The 22,948-nt window shown below is 35.7% G+C and overlaps 1 protein-coding gene across 11 annotated transcripts in view; it reads left to right on the top strand.

Annotated features, from left to right (window-relative positions):
* Window positions 1-22,948, top strand: part of LOC307195523 (uncharacterized protein) — a 641,668-nt gene that overhangs the window by 562,658 nt on the left and 56,062 nt on the right. For 7 of the 11 annotated variants that reach the window (XM_079939656.1, XM_079939655.1, XM_079939654.1 and 4 more), the window contains exon 1: window positions 11,407-11,497. The exons of the other annotated variants lie outside the window; for them this stretch is intronic. In XM_079939656.1, coding sequence (XP_079795782.1) covers window positions 11,413-11,497 — 85 coding nt within the window. In that variant the 5' untranslated portion in view covers window positions 11,407-11,412. Of the gene's footprint in view, window positions 1-11,406; window positions 11,498-22,948 lie in introns of those variants that run through there. 11 annotated transcript variants of the gene reach the window in all.

The following is a 22,948-nucleotide window of genomic DNA, read 5'->3' as shown; positions in this document are numbered from 1 at the left end:
GTTTTTTTCAAATGAAGAGTGATTACTTCAGAAGTAAGTAAGGCCTTGGGTCTGGACCTTAGGGATCTGCACTGTGACTTTTGTTTCAGAAATTGACAAAGACAGTCCACAAGTTTTGTTATCTACTACAGATATCTTAAGCATCATTGGTTCTGTTAGATCACATATTCTGAATGACCATAGGGCATCTTACTTTGTAACCTAAACCTGCTGCATAGTTTCATCATGTTGTAGGCCAGACTTGAAACTGGGAATCTTTGAGTTGACCAATAAATGAATTAGAATATCTTTTCATATATGTTGCCTCTCATATCCAAATAGGTTTACCAGGGGCTGCAGGTCTTTCTTAGTGATAGAGGAATAAGATGCAATACTTGAAATTTTCTTTAGAGAGGATTCTGTGACATGCTGTATACCACTGGGCACCTAAAAACATTACTGACATGATTATTTCCAATATTCTTTCAGACATGTATCTTACTAGGAGACATCACCATCACACTAGCAATTGAATCCATAGAACTATTAAAGAAATGAGTGACACAGTTCCCAAATCCTATTTTTCAGGCTTTCTTTTTAGGGTCAATTTGGTAACAAACATCCTCAACATGATTCCCCAAAAAGGAGAGCCTGAGGTAAAAACTTAAATGATGCTACTTTATTTGGGACTATAAACATAGGAAACAGGAGTAAGGGAAAATGCAAGTGAGCAAGGGAATGAGAGACAAAATAACATAGTTACATTAATAATCTGGCTATCACAAAGAAACCTGAATAGCCCATGCAATCTTGAGAAAAAAGAGCAAAGCTGGAGGTATCATGCTCCCTGACTTTAGAGTATACTGCAAATCTACAGTAATCAAAACAACATGATACTGGCACAAAAAGACATAAGACTATACAATGGGGAAAAATTCTGTTCAATAAGTGGTGCTAGGAAAAGTGGACAGCTACATGGAAAAGAATGAAATTAGAACATTTTCTCACACCATATACAAAAATAAACTCAAAATGGATTCAAGACCTAAATATAAGACTAGAAACCATAAAAGTCCTGGAAGAAAACATGGGCAGAAGACTCTTTGACATAAATTGCAGCAATATTTTTTTGGATCTGTCTCCTAAGGCAAAGGAAACAAAAGCAAAAATAAACAAATTGAACCTAATTCAAATTAAAAGCTTTTTCACAGCAAAGGAAATCATCATCAAAACAAAAAGACAATCTACCGAGCAGGAGAAAATATTTGCAAATGATGACCGATGACGGGTTAATATCCAAAACATCTAAACAGCTCAATATCAAAAAACAAACAACATGATTTTAAAAATCAATATCAAAAAACAAACAACATGATTTTAAAAATGGACAGAAGACCTGGATAGACATTTTTCAAAAGAAAATATACAGATGGCTAACAGGCATGTGAAGAGATGCTCAACTTTGCTAATCATCAGGGAAAGGCAAATCAAAACCACAAAGATATCACCTCACATCTGTCAGAATGACTATCATCAAAATGTTTACAAATAACAAATGTTGGCAAGGAAGTGGAGAAAAGGTAACCCTATATGCTGTTGGTAGGAATGTAAATCGGTGGAGTCACGATGGAAAATAGTATGAAATATCCTCAGAAAACTAAAAATAGAACTATGATTTGATCCGGCAATTCCACTCCTGGGTATATATCCAAAGAAAGTGAAAACATTAATTCAAAAAGATAAGTGCACTCCAATGCTCCTAGTAGCATTATTTACAAAGTCAAAATATGGAAGCAACCTAAGTATCCACCAACAGATGAATGGATAAAGAAGATGTGGGGGGTGTGTGTGTGTGTGTGTGTGTGTATATATATATATATATATACACACACACACACACACACACACACACACACACACACATACACAATGGAGTATTACTCAGCCATAGAATGAATTTCTGCTATTTGCAACAACATGGATGGACCTAGGGGGTATTATGCTTAGTAAAATAAGTCAGACAGAGAAAGACAAATACTGTTTGTTATCACTTACATATGGAATCTAAAAAATAAAGCAAACTAGTGAATATAACAAAACAGAAGCAGACTCATAGATACAGAAACAAACTAGTCTCTTAGAGGAAAATTTAGGCAGAACACTCTATGACATAATTCACAGCAAGATCCTTTTTGACCCACCTCCTAGAGAAATGGAAATAAAAACAAAAATAAACAAATGGGACCTAATGAAACTTAAAAGCTTTTGCACAGCAAAGGGAACAATAAACAAGAAGAAAAGACAACCCTCAGAATGGGAGAAAATATTTGCAAATGAAGCAACTGACAAAGGATTAATCTCCAAAACATACAAGCAACTCTTGCAGCTCAATATCAAAAAAACAAACAACCTAATCCAAAAATGGGCAGGAGACCTAAATAGACATTTCTCCAAAGAAGATATACAGATTGCCAACAGACAAATGAAAGAATGCTCAACATTATTAATCATTAGAGAAATGCAAATCGAAACTACAATGAGATGTCATCTCACATCGGTCAGAAATGCCATCATCAAAAAATCTACAAACAGGGCTTCCCTGGTGGCGCGGTGGTTGAGAGTCCACCTGCCGATGCAGGGGACACGGGTTCGTGCCCTGGTCCGGGAAGATCCCACATGCCGCGGGGCGGCGGGGCCCGTGAGCCATGGCCGCTGAGCCTGCACGTCCGGAGCCTGTGCTCCGCAACAGGAGAGGCCACAGCAGTGAGAGGCCCACGTACCGCAAAAAAAAAAAAAAAAAAAAAAAAAAAAAAAAAAAAAAAAAAAAAAAAAAAAAAAAAAATCTACAAACAATAAATGCTGGAGAGGGTGTGGAGAAAAGGGAACCCTCTTGCACTGTTGGTGGGAATGTAAATTGATACAACCACTATGGAGAACAGTATGGAGGTTCCTTAAAAATCTAAAAATAGAACTACCATACGACCCAGCAATCCCACTACTGGGCATATACCCTGAGAAAACCATAATTCAAAAAGAGTCATGTACCAAAATATTCACTGCAGCTCTATTTACAACAGCCAGGACATGGAAGCAACCGAAGTTTCCAACAAGAAATGAATGGATAAAGAAGATGTGGCACATATATACAATGGAATATTACTCAGCCATAAAAAGGAATGAAACTGAGTTATTTGTAGTGAAGTGGATGGACCTATAGACTGTCATACAGAGTGAAGTAAGTCAGAAAGAGAAAAACAAGTATCGTATGCTAACACATATATATGGAATCAAAAAAAAAGAAAATGGTCAGAAGAACCTAGGGGCAAGATGGGAATAAAGATGCAGACCTACTAGAGAATGGACTTGAGGATATGGGGAGGGGGTAGGGTAAACTGGGACAAAGTGAGAGAGTGGCATGGACATATATACACTACCAAAAGTAAAATAGATAGCTAGTGGGAAGTAGCCGCATAGCACAGGGAGATCAGCTTGGTGCTTTGTGAGCACCTAGAGGGGTGGGAGAGGGAGGGTGGGAGGGAGGGAGACGCAAGAGGGAAGAGATATGGGAACATATGGATATGTATAACTGATTCACTTTGTTATAAAGCAGAAACTAACACACCATTGTAAAGCAATTATACTCTAATAAAGATGTTTAAAAAAATTAAAAAATTTAAAAAAAAAACAAATCAGTGGTTACCAGTGGGGAGAGAGAAAGGGGGAGGAGCAAGATAAGAGTAGGGGATTATGAGGCACAAACTACTATGAACAAAATAAATAAGCTACAAGGATATATTGAACAGTACAGGGAATATAGTCAGTATTTTATAATATTAAATGGAGTATAATCTATAAAAATATTGAATCATCTTATACACCCCAAAATAATATTATATTTTAAACCAACTCTACTTCAATTAAGAAATAATAATCTGGCTGCAACCTAGTGTCAAGTGTGACCAATTGGTGGTCTTGTGACTTATGAGAAATATATATATTTTTTCAGATGACTAAAATATATTTCTCATATATACTTGGTGTTTGTTCACAATTCCTGGCACACAGATCCCAAGATCCTTGGAATTTTCTGAGCAACTAGAGCTATGGGACTATCTTTTTTGTACTATTTGGTCTCTTGACTTCCGTTCTTAAGTTGCTTCAGAGCCATAAAGTTGAAATGGGTGTCTTGTTTTTCATAACAAGCCCCTTTTCACCACAACCGGGTTTGTGTTATTGAGGTGACTTTTCACCTAAGGATGGGAGCTTGTTGCCAAGGGAACCAACCATGAATAAAGGGTTGGAAATTTCAGTCACACACCCCTGACTTCCAGGTAGGGGAAAGGGGATAGAGGTTGAATTGATCACCCATGGCCAATGATTTAATCAACGATGCCTGTGTAAAGAAGCCCCTATAAAAACCCAAAAGGTGAGCATTCAGAAACCTTCCAGGTTGGTGAACACACGAAGATTTGAGGAGAGTGGCATACTGAGAGAGAGCACGGAAGCTCTGTGCCCTTTCCCCATACCTTGCCCTATGCACCCCTTCTATCTAGCTGTTGCTGAGTTATATCCTTTTATAATAAACCAGAAGTCCAGTAAGTAAAATGTTTCTGTGAGTACTGTGAGCTGCTCTAGCAAATTAAGCAAATCCAAGGAGGGCTTCTTTGGAACCGCCAATCTATTGTCAGTCTATCAGAAGCACAGGTGACAACCTGGACTTGGAACTGGCAGCTGCAGTGAGGGAGGAGCAGTCTTGTAGGAGTGACCCCTTAACTAATGGAATCTGATGCTATCTTCTTATAGAAAGTGTCAAAATTGAGTTGAATTGTAGGACACTCAGCTGGTGTTCGAGAATAGCTTAGTGATGGGAAAACACCCTCCTCCTCCAACATTAAAATTGGATCCAGAACCATTACTGCCTAATCTTGGGACAATCTTCTGATGTCTTCTAAAAATGAAAGGCTTATAAATGCTTGCTTCTGAGGACCATTCACTGAAGGAAGGGAAAGGATAAACAAAGCAAAACAAACAAAACGATTCACTGGATTCTGCATCTTACTGGTTGAAAGTTCGCCTTACAAGGTCTTAACCTCACTGAGTTTCTGGTTTGCACATGAGTGGGCACTGAGTGAGTGTACATGGCAGCTCATGTCTCAACATCGGCAGGGAAGCCCCAGGGCTGGAGGTGAGGAGTTGTGCAGTGCGGACATCAAGCAAGGCGCTCTGGGCTTGTGTCTGCGCGAAGTCTGTCAGGACCTACACACAGCTGGTCAACCCAGTAGCAGCTGCAAGAGAGATGAGGCTGAATGGACTTGAGGTGGTGCATAAAAAGTTTCTTATATACACACTAAGGAATGAATAAGCCTTCTTTTCTGCTAGCATGTTTGCAACAGTTTTTGAGCATGATTACACCAATCTTGCCACCCCCTAATATGTGGGAGACTAAAATATAAATACTCCTAACATAGCAGTCTCTCACTTACTGTGACTGCAAAATTAAAACAATGAGATCAGTTAGAACTAGCCTGGGTCATTTACATAACTGATCCTGCAGCTGATTTGTGTGCTGGGTGTGATGCTGAACCACTGTAGGGAAACTGCCCCTGTGCTGACAGATGACAGGAAGGTGTTTGTTGTGGGCAGTCATGCAAACAGCTCCCTTGGTGGGAACTTGATGTCTTTCTAAATTTCTAGCCCAGAAATTCTTTTTTTATTTTTATTTTTTTGCACAATACACCTTCTCCAGAATTTCCAGAACATGCTTCACTTACCTCTTTCCTTGACAATCTCTTCTCCAGGCAACTTTTCCCTCAACTCTTCCTGAAAACTCCATCATGATTTCCTGCCTACAAAAAAAGATATAATTATTTTCTTCCTCCCCTCAGCTTTGGACAAAATTCTGCTGTCATGTTCTTCATGTAAGTTTTACTTACACGTACTTACTTTTAATACTTTCATCATAAATCAGTCCAGACTTATCATATGACTCTTCATAATCTGACCAAATAAGGACATCCACAGACCCCAAAATGTATTTAGAAGAGGCAAATTCACTTTCCGTCTGCCATTACTCCTGCATATCTCAGTGTACGTGCTGCAGATTGCTCTCCTATCACTCACTAACCTAGAATCCCTTCACAGTTAAAAATTTTAAAACCCACTATAAAAATTTGGCTTTCTGAGCCACCTATCTTCATTTCTTCCTATTTTTATTGAAGAAGCTAGTTCTCAAAACGTAATTAATTTTTCTACTCCCATAGAATTTTTAAAAATATTCCTGACCTGCTGCAATTCTGAACTCCCTATTAATCAACACACTCACAAGTTTTAATAAACTGTGTTCTTGTACTTTCACTTATGACCGCTTTCTTAGCTACTTCTTTTATATCGCTAGCTCATATTAGACCTTCTGCCTACCACACCTCTCTCACTTTGCCAGGGCCAGCACTGTGACTTTGATCTTACCTTTTCAGAGTTTTTAACCCCTCATTCCACAATGGAATTAATTTCCTTCCAACTACCATGGGAGTGGGTGTTTGTTCTGATTAGTATAACATATTTAATATATGTCTGGGATTGTTCTAATTTCTTTCAGTGTATTAACTCATTTAATTCTCAATGTTATTCTAATGGTTGAGAACTATTTTAGTCACATTTTACCAAATGAGGAGATGGACTGTTTACACAGTGAATAAGTGACAGAGGTAGAATACCAACCTAAGTAGCTTGCCTCCAGGCTGTTCATAATTTCCGCAGAAACTAGATGACTGAGGCCAGGGTAGAAAGGGGTAGGATTAATAAGCACAGTAACCCTAGCAGAGGGTTTAGACAAGGAGACTGGCCACTTGGTCTTAGGGGTGAGGTCATGTAAAGTGCAAGATGTCTGGCTCTTACTGACCCACAGTCTGGTCAAAGTAAAGCTAGTTTGAGAAAGTGTTGGTATTAGCTGATGAATAAATCCTCTTTCAGAAAGAAGAAATCCATTTTATAAAGTAGCTATAACGATATGAAAAAGAAACATTTCACAATTTGTAAAGGTTAAAGGTCATGACATGTAGAATGTATGAAAGATAGAAATGATAATTTTTATACTATATTTATACTACATTTAATGGCTGTTGCTGTGACTGAGGAATTAGTGGCAGTGACTTCCCAAACAGTGGCTCTGGGAGTGGGGACCAGGGATGATCAAACAGTTTAAGGTGAGAATGGCAGCTGGCAGTAGTAGCCCTGCTAGTGAAGGATGTGCCTATCTCGAAGGGGGCCAAGATAGGGACAGCTGTAATGGTAACAAAGGCAGTAATGGAGAGGCCATCAGGATTTGTGGACAAGGCAGAAATTCTTGTTTTTTCTAAGTCAGTTTGTCCTGGGGAAAATTGTTGACAATGAAGTATGTCCTTAAAAAAATTCTCATTATAAAAAAGAAGCAGCATTCAATTTCAGTTTATATTTTGTTTACCTTTCCTGAAACCTAAATGACCTTCGGTTTTGTTACGACACTTGTTCAAGTGGTTACATATGTAGGATTCCAAATTGTACAGGACAATAATGTCTGCGTAATTTCTTCACTCCTGTCTCGGAAAAAATTCTGTTGAACTTCATTCTATCTCATTCTCCAGCATCTAGCATAAGGGCATTATTTATTATTTTCCTCTCATAAAATAAAGGCTGCCCTAGAAGGCTTTCAATATAAAACCATGGCTGTTTTCAGGAAATTGCAAGTAAAAGATTCTAAATGGGTTTCCTAACGATTAAGGCATTCCTTATGAGACTAGCTAAGAGAAAAAATACCCTTCCTTCAAGTCTGCAATACTTCCCAGAAAAACAATCTTAAATCATTCTTCCATGGCTTGACAGAAAATGCCAATACTGTTGCAAATGGTAAGTTTTCTAGGGTTATTACAAATCTCTTAATTTTAAACAAAAAGCTGTTTCTACCACACTTTTGGGAAGCACTGAAAACAGTAACACTTGCTCAGGCCTGATAAAGACGGATGATTATAATTGTGTATTCAGATGATGGCATTTGCCATGAAAGCATTGATCATTGTTCAATGCATGCACACTCTATTTTAAAGTTCAATTTTAGAGGCAAAGACTTTTCAGCACACCAAGTTTTTATGGCTTGTTTTGACTGATTACTCTATTTCTCATTTAATGCCTGTTGGTTACTAGCATGCTTTCTTTCTATCAATGTATATGACTTACTGAATTTTACTTTCATTGGCCTAATAATTTGATGTATACCTGTCTTTCCTGGCCAAAACAATAACAATGAGAATAATGCTTTGGCTCTCTTTAGGGTTATAGAGTTTAACGTGGGAACAGAATGCTTTTCAGTTTGAAATCCAATGATTCTGTGTAGGGCTTCAGCTTGGGCGAAGGTGCTGAAAGTTATTTGTTAGAATCACTTAGAGAGGCTTTGCAAACCACATATATCAGTTTACTCCTTCCTTGTTCCCCTTTAGAGAATTCCTTTTGTAGAGGACTACCATTAATATATCCTTACAGGTACTGAATTGAAAAAAAGTGTTAACAGCCAAGAATCAATATGGAAACAGAAAAATGACTTAAGCAATTTCCCAAAGAAGAAGCAAGTTTTGAACATTTTTGTTTTTAATCTAAATGATAAAAAATGGTTCTTCACTGAGAACTTGAACCCATCCTCCCTGTAGAAAAAAATAATAGACTGTTCATTGATTTCACAGAGACTACCCAATTTAATTAATGATGGGACTGAGCAAGTCTATGTTGGTATGGTGAAAAACCAGCAATGTCTGGAGAGCTGCTCTGTCCTTATATTTTTGTTCATAAAGAAGTTAGTTTACATAAAAAAAAGACTTTTATGCATGAACTACAGACTTACCCCAGGTTTCAATTATAACAGAACTAAGAGAGATGATTAAATTCTGACCCTTTACCTGTAATTATGGAGATCTCATCTTTAAAAGTTCTTTTTTTCCTTCAATGATGCTTGCCAAGCAGCTTGATAGTTTGTTTAAGGAGTTATCACAATATTCTAGGAAATGATCCATTTAAGATATAGTCCTTATCTTTAGTCACAGCTAAAAAAACTTATTGACAATATAAATTATGAAACTTCATTCCATTACTGAGTATCTATTTGTGCCAGACTCCACTTTAGCCATATGAAGACCAATATAGGAATGATGATATGGGCTGAATGTTTGTGTTCCACCCCCCTCAAATTCATATGCTAAAGCCCTAATTCCCATTATGATGGTGTTTGGGGGTGGGGCCTTTGGGAGGCAATTAGGTTTAGATTAAGTCGTGAAGGTGGTGCCCTTATGGAGGTAGTGCCCTTATAAGAAGGTGAGGAGATAGGAGAGCTATCTCTTTCTGCACATGTGCACCAAGGAAAGGCCATGTGAGTGCACAGAGAGATGCCAGCCATCTGCAAGCCAGGAGGAGGCCCCTCATCAAGAACAGAATCTGCTGGCACCTTGATCTTGGAATTTTCAGCTTCCAGAACTATGATAAGTAAATGTTTCTCTTTAAGGCACCCAGTCTATGGAATTTTGTTATAGCAGCCCGAGTTGACTAAGACAAATGGTTTCTGCTCTGAAGAAACAATCTAATGATTAACCAACCTTGTGTAAGCATATTATGCTTAAAAATCTGTAAGATTCAAGAGGGCACAGTGTCCGAAGCATTTGTGGTAATCTTGATCATGAATATTTTGTCCTTTTAAGACAGAAATGATGGAAAAAAAATCTATAAATCATGTCATGGATCATGTTGTAGAAGATTCAGTGGAATATATTAGGACCGCAAGGACATGTGACTAAAGGAGAAAAATGAAGTACCTCTTCAAGAGTTAGGAAGGCTCTCAAATGGAGCAAAGAAGAGGTTGATTTATGCTCAAGTGCTAAACTAGGATCAATAAGTGGAAATTCCTGGAAGATGATTTTACTTTCATAATCAAAAAGAATTTTCCAATAAATAGAAGTGTCCACTATTGGAAAGTACTGCCTGTACAATAATTTACTGGTTACTGAAAAAGACATTTTGAAGGTTATTCATGCCTTAATTGAGGAAATTGGGTTACAGTGCCTCTAAGTTCTCCTCAAATTCTAAATTGTAAAATTTAATTCTAGGATTTTGCAGTTTGATTTTAAAGCATGGTATCGGACACAAGTTGTATTTTTATAGAATGAGCACCTATAAATCATGGGCAATGATGTTAAAATAACAAACGATGATAACTCGATAAACGAAGTTTAAAAATCATTTTCATGTTTTATTTTTTTAATGAAACTGTTGGATTCTGTTGAAGTCTGTGTGTGTGTTGGGGGGTGTGGATGTATGTGGGGAGGTGGTATTTAAGTACACTGTTGTTTTATGGCTACCCATTTGTGATATAGTTTGCTGATAGACTATAAAAAAGACCAAAAGAAAGTCAACCTCACCTTGAAAAAAGTGCATGCTTCTTTTTTTCTAGAGAGTTTGTTAGTATTATTTTGCTGTATCTGTTTGCCATTTAAAACATGATATTCATATAAAGTTTTATTGCTAGTGGCCTACTGTCAGCTATCACAAAACTGGATGTATTGTGCTATTGCAAGCTTTGTATAGGTGAGAACTTTACAAAAGTAATTAACAGCACATTGAGTATAATAATCAATGCTAACAACAGTCATGTAGATAAAATTAATTGCATAAACAGAATATCCTAATTAGTATGAATTCTTTCTTGATGAATCATGAGAACTATAGATGATAACCTTTTCAATATCTTTAATTCTCCGAAGCACTTCTAGTTCTGGTAATAGTTTCAGAAATCTGTCATAGCAACTACTTTGGGAGATTAACATCTCTAATGCCTTCTTTGTACTGGTAATATTAAGCTTTCAATAACCATCTTTTGGATGATTGCCACTTAACTCTATACTGCATGTAAATTTTAGTCAATGTCTTTTAGATAACTAATTCATTCAAAAAATACATATAGCATTAGCATACTATATGTATCTACACATCAAAGATATAGCAGTTTTTAAAAATAGAATTCTTTACCTTTATTAAACTTATATGACCATATTGGTCAATTGTCAAAATACTTTATCAAGTTGTTAAGTGATAATAATTTTCTTCATTTCATTTTTTGAGTTCTGCTGGTTATCTTCATCATGAGAGGAGTGTATAAGTCATGGAAAAAAACTACAAACTACTTCTCCAAGTATTTAAACAAAAATGAATTTAATAACAATATTAATCTGTACAAAATTATTAACAGAATCATAGAAGAGGTTAAAAATGATTGTTGATTGCTAACTAATTACCAGTGCAGATTACAATAGCATATATAAATATATATATATATGTATATCTCTCACAATTACTAAGTTACTAAATATTAGTATATTAAAGAAGCTGACAATTGCTTACCTCCTCAGACTCCTTTGTCAGAGAATGTCCTTCTCATCATTGATAGCATCATGTGACTTTGACACTTCTGGGCATAGCATTTGGACCAGAACTGGACATTTGACCAAAGGTGAACCAACTGATAGACTGGAATAAACCAATTATATTTGATTCATTCTTTTTTTCTTCCAACTTTATTGAGATATAATTGATTTATAGCCAAATAAGTTTAAGCTATACAGCATAATTATTTACATATATTGCGAAATGATTATCACAATAAGTTTAGTAAACATCCATCATCTCATATAGATAAAAAATTAAAGAAACAGAAAAATATTTTTCCTCATAACCATTGGATTGGCCAAAAAGTTTGTTTGGGTTTTCACAAGCTCTTACAGAAAGACCCACACAAAATTTTTGGCCCAACCATGGAATGCTTAGGGTTTACTCTCTTGACAACTTTCACCTATAACACACAGCAGGGTTCATTACGGTCATCACGTGGTACGTGACATCCCTAGTGCTTCTTCATCATATAACTGGAAGTTTATACCTTTGACTGCCTTCATCCAGTTCCCCCTCCCCCCACCTGCCCCTGCCTCTGGGAACAACAAATCTGACCTCTTTTTCTATGAGTTTGTTTGTTTTTGAAGTATAACTGACCTACAACACTATGTTAGTTCCTGTTACACAACAGAGTGATTCGATATTTCTATACATTTCAAAATGATGATGTATCTGATTCATTCTTTTGGTAGTTTGAACCATGAGATACCATATCCTGAGTTATTTCATTAGGGAATATCTTTTTGGAACCACTGCTGTTGACAACTTGGTTCATACACTTACAGGATTCTGTTTGTTTGGCTTGTTTTGTTTTACCCTTGAAATTTTAAAAACTTTTTTGTGTGTTCTTAGATATTTATAATCTTACAGGACCTTCCCTCCTCCTCCCTCCTGCTTTGAACAAATTTAAATCAATTTCTCTTCCTTGAAATAACATTTGTTCTGATTAATAAAATAAGTCCTAAAATTGCATTTTTGAATTACATGTTTGACCTTCACAAGTGCTAAATCATCGAGTTCCTATGATTCAACATATACCTGTATGGATATATATAGATTTACAGACATACTTTTATATAGCTTAAGAAACTTTATTTGTTCAAACTTGTTTAAAATTTCCAAGTAATTTTGACTGTGAAATGAGTTCTTGTTTGTATGAGACTAAGGTCTTCCATTGATATATCCATCTATCTGGTAGATAGATGGATAGATATATCAGTATCTATATACTATCTGTAAAGATATTGATATCTATCTTTCTATCTACATACACTTCTGAAAACACTACATTTCTGAAAAAGTGATAACTGATACAGTACAGGTTACTGTCTGTCATGCCTTACTTAAATAATCATTGAAACATTTCAAAAAATATATATAGTTAGCCTGTCCTAAAAAACGCAGATAAGTGGATTTTGGTGGTCATTTCAGAAAGTTCAGAGGTTACGTTGGAAGAACAAAGTACAGAGCTACTTAAAAGGGATTCTCTTTTAATGTCTGAAAAAGACATCTGGGAAAGAACTTTGGAATAGGAAGCTGAATAATTCTATTTACGTATTTAAATGTTCTTTTAATGATAAAATCATAGATCTTTAAATTACGGAACTTGTTAGATATAACCCATTTCATCGTCCTCAGAAAATTAAAGTCAAGATTATGTAGTTTGTGCAAGAACACAAATAATGGTCAACATTTATTGACTTTTTATTGATATTATGTACCAGGAAACCCTTTAAATATGTTATTGCATTTGATCTTCACAACAATTCTATGAAATTGATACTTATATTATCTCTTTTTAGAGATGATGAAACTGGTGAACAGAGAGGAAAAGTACATTGCCATGTTCACAGGGCCATAAGGATTCTGAGATAGACCTTGAATCCTGCAACAGGATTCAAAGCCCTCATTCGTGACCACCAAACATGGTTTCAGTCATTCGTTAGTACAAAGAACAGTCCCAGACTTAAAGCTTGGAAATTATCATTTTAAATCTGGCTCCTTCTTCTGCTGCCCAGTGTGACCTCGCCTCATCAGGGCATTTGGAGTTCCACCTGCTTGTGCCTCTGGCCTATCTCTCCTACTTCTAATGTCACCCTCCAGGAATTCCTAGAGCTATTCTTCAACTTTTCAGGCTCCACTCTGACTGTTGACCCTTAAGGTTACCCCGAATAACTTTTCTGAAACTCTGGCTCTCTACAGCATTTCTCTCTTCTGCAAACTTCATTGCCTGTGTTAAAAACAAGACAACAGGCTCAAAACAGTGTTGCTTATGTTATGCCCCATGTCAACAAACTGAGACTTAATTTAATTAGTTCTGGCTGTCCCTAAAATAGAATCTTAAACCGGTCAATCAGCAATTGCCTAATCAGTATTAGTTAGATAATCTGCCTGATAGACCCCTGCCAGCCCCTAAAGGAAACTAACCTTGCAGTAACCAGCTCACATTTTTGCATTGTATAATTTCCTTGTGCCTGCTCCCTTTTGCTTGTAAGTCTTTCATTTTGTACAGTTCCTTCAGTTCCTTTCTATCTGCTAGACTGGACGTTGCCCGATTCAAATTGATTTTTGCTCAAAGAAACTCAAAATTTTTAATGCTTCAGTTTATCTTTTAACACCTGTAACCTCAAAACTCCCCTTTTCTCAAACCTTTTTCTAATCCCTTACTTTCAGGCTCTCACCACTCTTCTTCCACATTCCATCCTCATCCCCTTATAGTGGTTTGTCCCCTGCCAATGTCATTGGCATCAACCCTTACTCTCTATCCTCAACTTTGTTAAGAGTCAAGCTGGTCTTGCAGGTCCTGCAGAGCAAAATGATTCTATCCCACCAGGGCCTTCAGGCTTGTTATTCCCTCTTATGAACTATTCTCCATCCCTCTCCATTCGTCAATTAAATCCAGCCTACAGCACTGGCACCACTTGGAAGTTTGCTGGAAATACAGAACCTCAGGCCTCTGTCCCAGGTAAACTGTACCAGAATCTGCATTTTAATAAGATTCCCAAATGATTCAAATGTGCGTTAAAGATTAAGCAGCCCTATCCTTTCAGAGCACTCCCCATAATTATAATGACATGATTGGAATCTATTGTTTATATAGATCTTCCTCTTACGAAGGTGAGCCCCAGGAGGGCAAAGGCCTCATCTTTCACTTTCACTGCTTTATTCACACTTCCTGGTATGGTGCCTTGCACAAAATAAACTCAAAAATAATTATTGAACACTCAACAAATTTCATATATTTTGTATTGAGCAAAAAACTCTCATATACCTAAATGATCAGAACAGCCTAGTGAAGATGACCTACAGCCATAAAATTGCTTAAATTTGTATTCTCTCCAAAGAATAAAATAGTGTATTATAGCACCTTAGATAGAGCATAATATTTTAAGCTATATTCAATTCCATATAAAAAAAAATAAATCTAAACTTTGGCATGTATTAAAGTTTTAAGAGTTTGCCAAAATACCCAATAAATGTACTATCAAATGACTATAGTTAAAAAATAAATGGATTCTAGCTAGTGCTCAAAAGACAATAGAGAATACATTTTTCAATATGCTGTTTGTTAGCTATAAGATTGAAATCAAATAATCTTTTTGGGGGGGGGCAGTGAGAGGAAATGCTACTTTTTTCTACCTCTCAAAATATATTTACAGGAGTGAGACTTAAACCTGTATTTGAAAGTCTGATATCCTACTAAAAACACTGTAAGAAACTCAAAGTTTATTTTTCCCACTAATTATAATGGAAACTACTAGTTCCTAATTGCTACTAATACCATAAAACATAAAATTAAGTGATAACTATTTCGGATACTGTTAAAAGCATATCTAGTGGACAAGATGAATTTCCTCTTTAAGGTTATTGTCACTATTAAATCAAAGCTTCTTGAACAGCAAGAAAGTTGGGGTTGGTATTTCTTGCATGTTCTCTCCAGCTGGGTGTGATACGGATTTTTAAAGGTTCTGTGTTAGTGATACAACTATCCAATCCACTTTGATCTAATAAGAAACTGTGGGCATGAGCCCATAGTTTGTCTTTGCTTCTGTTTTTCTGAGCAAATCTTGATGATTTTCTCTTTCACCTTATACTTACGTTTCAGATGATTGGGTGGTTCAGTCTCTGAATCACTGGACTGGAATGTTGTTTAGAATCCTGTTGTTAACTGCTTGACTGAAAAAGTCGTTCTGAATTTATAAGAGAAGCTTAGAAATGAGAAGTCCTCAGTGAAACATGTTTAGTAATTGAAGTTTCTGGCAAATTGCAGTCAAGCTCTCAGGCTTCCACAGGCCTCCTGAAGCTTACAGAGTTTCTGATGGAATAGCTTCTTTCTCAAGGGAAAATTAGGGGCCAGGAAAGGCACAGCTTATCAGGGATACAGGTACCAAGCCTCTAGGTCAACACCTGTGATTTCAAGGGAAGTAAATGTGAAGTTCTGGGCTTCCCTGCTAACTGGAAATTTTGCATTTCTTTTAAAAATGGAATCTACTATGTCAACATCTTTACATAATTGTTCTACAAAAGTTTAAGTGGAATCATTTTACACTGTGCTTTTTGTTGTCATTTGTAGCTCCTCAGAATAACATGAAATGTGCCTTATAAATACTGGAAGTCAGAGATTTCTTAGTCATTTCATATTTTGTCTTATACATCATTTTTCTCTTACAGGCAGCCACCCTAATATTGAGTTTATTATCTGCACCAGCAAAGTATTTTCTCCATCCATTATTTACTTGTCTGTTGCTTGAAATACTTAATTTACCTTGGCAATCTCTACAGAAAATTGAAATATTGATGTGAATTACTTTAGTACTCTGCAGCCTCAAGGAATTAGCTACAGAAGAAAAAAATATATATGTAATTACATCAAAGGTGTGACTCCCACATTTTATCAAGCCCACTCCTTGGTTTCTTTCATTGTGGTCCTTGATCTGGTTAGTTGTTCTGCAATGTTTCATCTTTATGACTTAGAAATTTAACAAATATGGCTACGACAGCCATCAGACAGATTAATTTTGCTAAAGCGAAATGATTGTTATCTTGTTTGACATGTGCTGCTGTGAAATAGAGATGATTTGAATGGTCTGCTGAAACCCTCAAGGAATGCAGTGGTGGAACTCCAGTTCATGTTCAACCAATATGGTGAACGGCTTCAATCAGTTCAACTCTGCTATTGAAACACTCCTTTAAAAATAATTAAAATGATATCTGTATTTTATTAGAAAAAGAAAGCATTTATTCTTATAAATAGGACACCTAAAAATGCACTGACTGGCGGCAATGCTGCCCTCAGGTGTAATAAAGTTGATGAGCCCATGTAATAAAATTTATGGAACCAGAGCGAATTCAATTTATTTAAATATGCTCAGTTATGTTTTTGTTTATTCCCATAGCAGATGTTTAATTTACAAACCAGGCAATTACGACAGCTCTTCCAAACAAATAAGAGCAGATTAGTCAAACGTTCACATCAATTTTTATGTTTATCATTAGTTTTATGAGGTGTCATGAATATTCAGTGGTAAGAAAACCTATAATTATGGTACCTGGAAAACCTCAAAATGACGTTTTGCTTCTCTAAATGCTATTTCCCCCTTTTAGATAAAGCTTTTAGTGTGTGTTGTCTCTTATTAGTTGGGTTAGTTGGGTTTACAGGCTGCAGTGAAAAAAGCACTCATGCTCTCCAGGGATCTTGTACATTCTAGTCAAAGTGCTGATGGCATTTTTGTGAAAAGCATGTGACAATGTATAGGTGATCATGTTTTGATTTTTAGTATGGAGATAAAGACATATTTGTGCATTCTGTAACATTACCATGCAGATTTTATAAAATTTTAATTTTACTTAAAAATAACTCACCGTACTTTTATTTATAAGGTTAATTTGCTTCCTCTTCTTTGCAACCCCTTTTGTTATACCAAGGGAAAGTTTTACTTTTCCAGATATCAGACCTGTTGCGGCTCTTAGTGTTGAATCTGTAGATAGGAAGTCTTAATGTGAAGCCATTTATAAGGGAGGTCTTCACACAGCAGTTTTAGTTTTCTTTTATGTGCTTAAACTGTCAGAAGAAAAAGGCTGCAGCTCCATTATGAATCAGTACAACTATACAGCATGATCCATGAACAAGGACGCGATATTTCCAGGCCGGCTGCCTTTGAATGGATTGTATGTACTTGGACAAGCTCTGCCCTAAAAGCAGTGATACATCCTCAATATCCTAAACCTGATTCCCACAATGCATTTTTCCCCAATCTACTGTAATGGCAGGTTACCTGTCATTAGTCAGCATTCAGTCAGAAAAGAAAATTAGGAGATCAATGTGTTAAAATAGCTCTAGAGAGAATAGCTTCATTAGAAATATTTTCAATGTAAGTTATACCAAATGTTGAAATAGAAACTGGAGGAAAACATGATTTTACTGTTAAAGCTGCTTTGAACTGAACTATAATGTCATAATTTTGTGGGCTTTTTAAAATTCTCACTAGCATACCTTTTTTGACAGAAACCAAAATATCATGTTTCTTTGTCATTAGTTATAGTATAAATCTCCCAGGAGTGTTAACTTTATCATACACTTGTGATAATTATATGTTTTGAATTTGAATGTAGGCCACATCAGAATACTGTTTAGCATATAGTCACCTCTTGGATTCTTGCTGAAACTTCTAAAAGCATTAGTCATTTTGAATTCAAAACAGTCAGAATTGATTTACATATTCCTATGATGTTTATCTGCAACGTAATTTTTTTTAACATCTTTATTGGGGTATCATTGCTTTACAATGGTGTGTTAGTTTCTGCTTTATAACAAAGTGGATCAGTTATACATATACATATGTTCCCATATGTCTTCCCTCTTGCGTCTCCCTCCCTCCCACCCTCCCTATCCCACCCCTCCAGGCAGTCACAAAGCACCGAGCTGATCTCCCTGTGCTATGCGGCTGCTTCCCACTAGCTATCTACCTTACGTTTGGTAGTGTATATATGTCCATGCCTCTCTTTCGTTTTGTCACAGCTCACCCTTCCCCCTCCCCATATCCTCAAGTCCGTTCTCTAGTAGGTCTGTGTCTTTATTCCTGTCTTAGCCCTACGTTCTTCATGACATTTTTTTTTCTTAAATTCCATATATATGTGTTAGCATACGGTATTTGTCTTTTTCTTTCTGACTTACTTCACTCTGTATGACAGACTCTAGGTCTATCCACCTCATTACAAATAGCTCAATTACGTTTCTTTTTATGGCTGAGTAATATTCCATTGTATATATGTGCCACATCTTCTTTATCCATTCATCCGATGATGGGCACTTAGGTTGTTTCCATCTCCGGGCTATTGTAAATAGAGCTGCAATGAACATTGTGGTACATGACTCTTTTTGAATTATGATTTTCTCAGGGTATATGCCCAGTAGTGGGATTGCTGGGTCATATGGTAGTTCTATTTGTAGTTTTTTAAGGAACCTCCATACTGTTCTCCATAGTGGCTGTACAATTCACATTTCCACCAGCAGTGCAAGAGTGTTCCCTTTTCTCCACACCCTCTCCAGCATTTATTGTTTCTAGATTTTTTGATGATGGCTATTCTGACTGGTGTGAGATGATATCTCATTGTAGTTTTGATTTGCATTTCTCTAATGATTAATGATGTTGAGCATTCTTTCATGTGTTTGTTGGCAGTCTGTATATCTTCTTTGGAGAAATGTCTATTTAGGTCTTCTGCCCATTTTTGGATTGGGTTGTTTTTTTCTTTGTTATTGAGCTGCATGAGCTGCTTGTAAATTTTGGAGGTTAATCCTTTGTCAGTCGCTTCATTTGCAAATATTTTCTCCCATTCTGACAATATGGTACTGGCACAAAAACAGAAAGATAGATCAATGGAACAGGATAGAAAGCCCAGAGATAAACCCACGCACATATGGTCACCTTATCTTTGATAAAGGAGACAGGAATGTACAGTGGAGAAAGGACAGCCTCTTCAATAAGTGGTGCTGGGAAAACTGGATAGGTACATGTAAAAGTATGAGATTAGATCACTCCCTAACACCATACACAAAAATAAGCTCAAAATGGATTAAAGACCTAAATGTAAGGCCAGACACTCTAAAACTCTTAGAGGAAAGCATAGGCAGAACACTCTATGACATAAATCACAGCAAGATCCTTTTTGACCCACCTCCTAGAGAAATGGAAATAAAAACAAAAATAAACAAATGGGACCTAATGAAACTTCAAAGCTTTTGCACAGCAAAGGAAACCATAAACAAGACCAAAAGACAACCCTCAGAATGCAACGTAATTTTTAACACACACACACGCACCTTTTGACTTGGCTTGCTTTATTCCATTTCTGTCGGGTGGAGGATAATAGACTTAAAGCTGATTTATAAGATGTTCCTTTTTAATCTTGCTTTTTAGATCCACTAATAACAATAATCTGAAGGAGATGATGGGGATGAGTGTAGGACACAAAAAGAAACATAAACCTTAAGCAAGAAAGCATGCAGAAATAGACTTCTTACAGCTCTGAGTCTACTGTTCAGCAAAGGCGATGCCAGTCTATGGAAATAATGAACAACTTTTTGGGGGGAGGAAAAGCAGACACTGGGGCATGTAAACAGAAAGGGCCACTGATAAATAAATGCACACAGTATATTGCTGTGCAGTATTCTCCTGGGAATCCAGGAGATGCAGAAAATGGTATGCCACTGTCTATCTGTAGATAGGAAGTCTTGGTATGTTTAGATTATAAAGTTCTTAGAGTGTGAATTACTAGTGGGATTTGCTTTCTCTTAACAGGAATAAATCCTTTTAGATTGAAGGCTGGTAAGACTAGTAATCTTGCACACCAGTCTGTTATAAAGAACATAATGACCTCTGTAAATGATAGAATGATATTTTTTGTAAAATGCAAACCAAGCAGTTCACATTTACAGTTGCTAAACTAATAATAGTCTTCTGAATGGATTTCATAGTTTGCTTCTAACATAATTTGCTTTGGACCTTTATAGTTCATCATTGTTCTGCAGTGGCAAACATTATAAGTCTTTCTTTCCTGTGAGACAAAAACTTTTGACTTCCATGATACAAAGAAAAATTTCACAGTTTTAAGGGTCTTCATAATAACTATAGGTCAAAATTATTAAATATATTTCAAAAGCTGTCAATTTATACTAATAAACACTAAAGTTCTTATGGATGAAATGTGGGGAATTTGTTCTTGTAATGCATTTACCACAAAATCCAAGTTATTTAGATTTCCCAATTGTTAGATTTCTGGTAGTTTCAAACTATTAAAATTATATAGTATAATTTATTTCCTTTTTTTATGACAATAAATGTGCTTAAGTAAAATAATGCAAATATAGAAAGAATGGAGTATATAAAACCTTTTGCATATTGGTGAATATCAATATTTTTTTACTTTATCAAAGGTTGAATTGTTTTATGTACAGCAGTTTTTTTTTATAAAATATTTTAGTCCATTATCTTACATATATGTCATAAGAAAAAGACTTACATTACATCTTTTCATGTATATAACATTAACTTACAAAAATTTACTCATTAATATATTTTTAAGATTAAGACAGTTACTTTTTGTTTTATTAATTCCTGAAAATAGACACAGCAACAACCTGAGAGATTAAAAAATTGTATGAAAAAATGTCAATCAGGTTACATAATTTATCATTCTTTCATGCATTCACTTATGCAACTTTGAATTGATGATTATTCAGTTAATCCTTTACTTCACACTTACTATTTTTTAGTTAATAGAATATAAATATAAATACTCACCCTCCCTTCACTTGATGAGATCAAAGTATAGTGTGGGAAATAGACTTACCATGTGAAAACTGGGGGAGCGAGTGTGTGAGCTTCAGTTTCCTTAGATGTGGAGTGAGAGGCGATACTGGATGTCTCTAAAACCTTTGTCTCTTTTTACATTCTTTAATTTGTCCACTTTGAATGGTTATTTTTCAAAACTTAAAATAATCAATAAACTAATATTATATTTAGTATTTATATAAACTTATTATATATATATGTTAAGCCCATTTTCAATGAAATGTATTTATAATTCTCTCCAAATGATGTCTTCAATGATCAATCCTTAATGATTCCAGGGTTCTTTCATTGACATATAATTGACATATAAGATTATATTAGTTTCAGGTGTACATCCCTAGGATTTATTTATCTTTCAACTGAAAGTTTGTACTTTTTGACCACCTTTACTAGTGGTAACCACCAATCTGTTCTCTTTATCTATGAGTTATTAGATGTTACAAATTAACATATTTACATTTTCAAATTATGAAAATTAAAAGAAAAAAACACACAACATTCAAAATGAGATTTTTCTACTTACTCATATATATTAGTATTCAGTTACTGCTTTCCTCTAATGATATTTTGGACTACGTCTGCTCAGTGGTTGAAAACATTACGGTAAAATAAAAAAAAACATGTTTGCTGTCAACAATAGTTTTGAAATATGGAATTGGTCTTTTTTTTTCTTTTGTAAATAATCTTTCAGCTTTATGTCAACTTCTTTATTGACCCTCTATGAATTTGTTTCTCACGCTGCCTTTCTTTTAACGCTTGCTCCAGTTTTATGTAAATAATGTACACAGTTTTAAAGTATTATTTAAACTAGTTCATTAAAGTTGCTTTCTTCAGCTTGACTCTTTAAAGGTCAAATGGCCACATGATATTGAAGTTGTAAAGGAGCTCAGAGATCATCTGGAGTCATTCTTTTCTAAACTGGCAGACAGCAATCTTGTTTTTTCTGAAATAACTCTGGGGGGTGGGGGGAAGAGTATAGCCTTTTCACCCCTGGTCAGCTCTAATTGCTAGAAAATGTTTCTTTGGCTTTACTAAAATCTGCTTTAGGAGAGAAAAAGACAATAAGTCTTGGTCCCTACTTCCAAATGTTAAAGTTAATGAGGGGCGTATTTTTGCAAACACTTATCGACAGTAGCAGACAGTGAAAAAAGCCATCTCTACCTAAGGCAGAATGCCATAGGAGCCCAGGGGAGGAAGGGATGGCCCCTTTCACCTGAGGGAGAGGAGGTTCCCTGGATAGCCTGTCATGTAATAAAGACCTTGAAGAGAATGGGCAGAACTTAGAAAAGTGATGTTTAAGGAAAAATCATTCCAGTCACAGGGAATAAAAGGAATATAACTTAGCTATTGTTAGCAGCATTATTATTAGTAGTAATAGTATTACTTAAATAAATTATCATTAAATTTATAAAACAAAATTTAAAATGTAAATTAAAAGACCATAGGTTTAAAACAAACAAAAATTAAACCCCTACAACTCTAGAAACTAGCAAAAGTCATTAAAGGTTTGGAGTAAATGAATAACATGTTTTATTACATCATTCTCTTCCTTACTTTGTCTTTGAGACAAAAGAACACCCCATCCCTAAACTTGTCATTTACAGCATAAGATTGACTTATGCTGGCAATGTTACTTACCAGCCCAACTAGCTTTTAGCAGT

This window comes from Stenella coeruleoalba (genome assembly GCF_951394435.1).
Source record: "Stenella coeruleoalba genome assembly, chromosome: 12".
Classification (NCBI taxonomy): Eukaryota; Metazoa; Chordata; class Mammalia; order Artiodactyla; family Delphinidae; genus Stenella; species Stenella coeruleoalba.
Note: the sequence above shows the minus strand (reverse complement) of the source record. Positions and strands in the feature narration are given on the sequence as shown.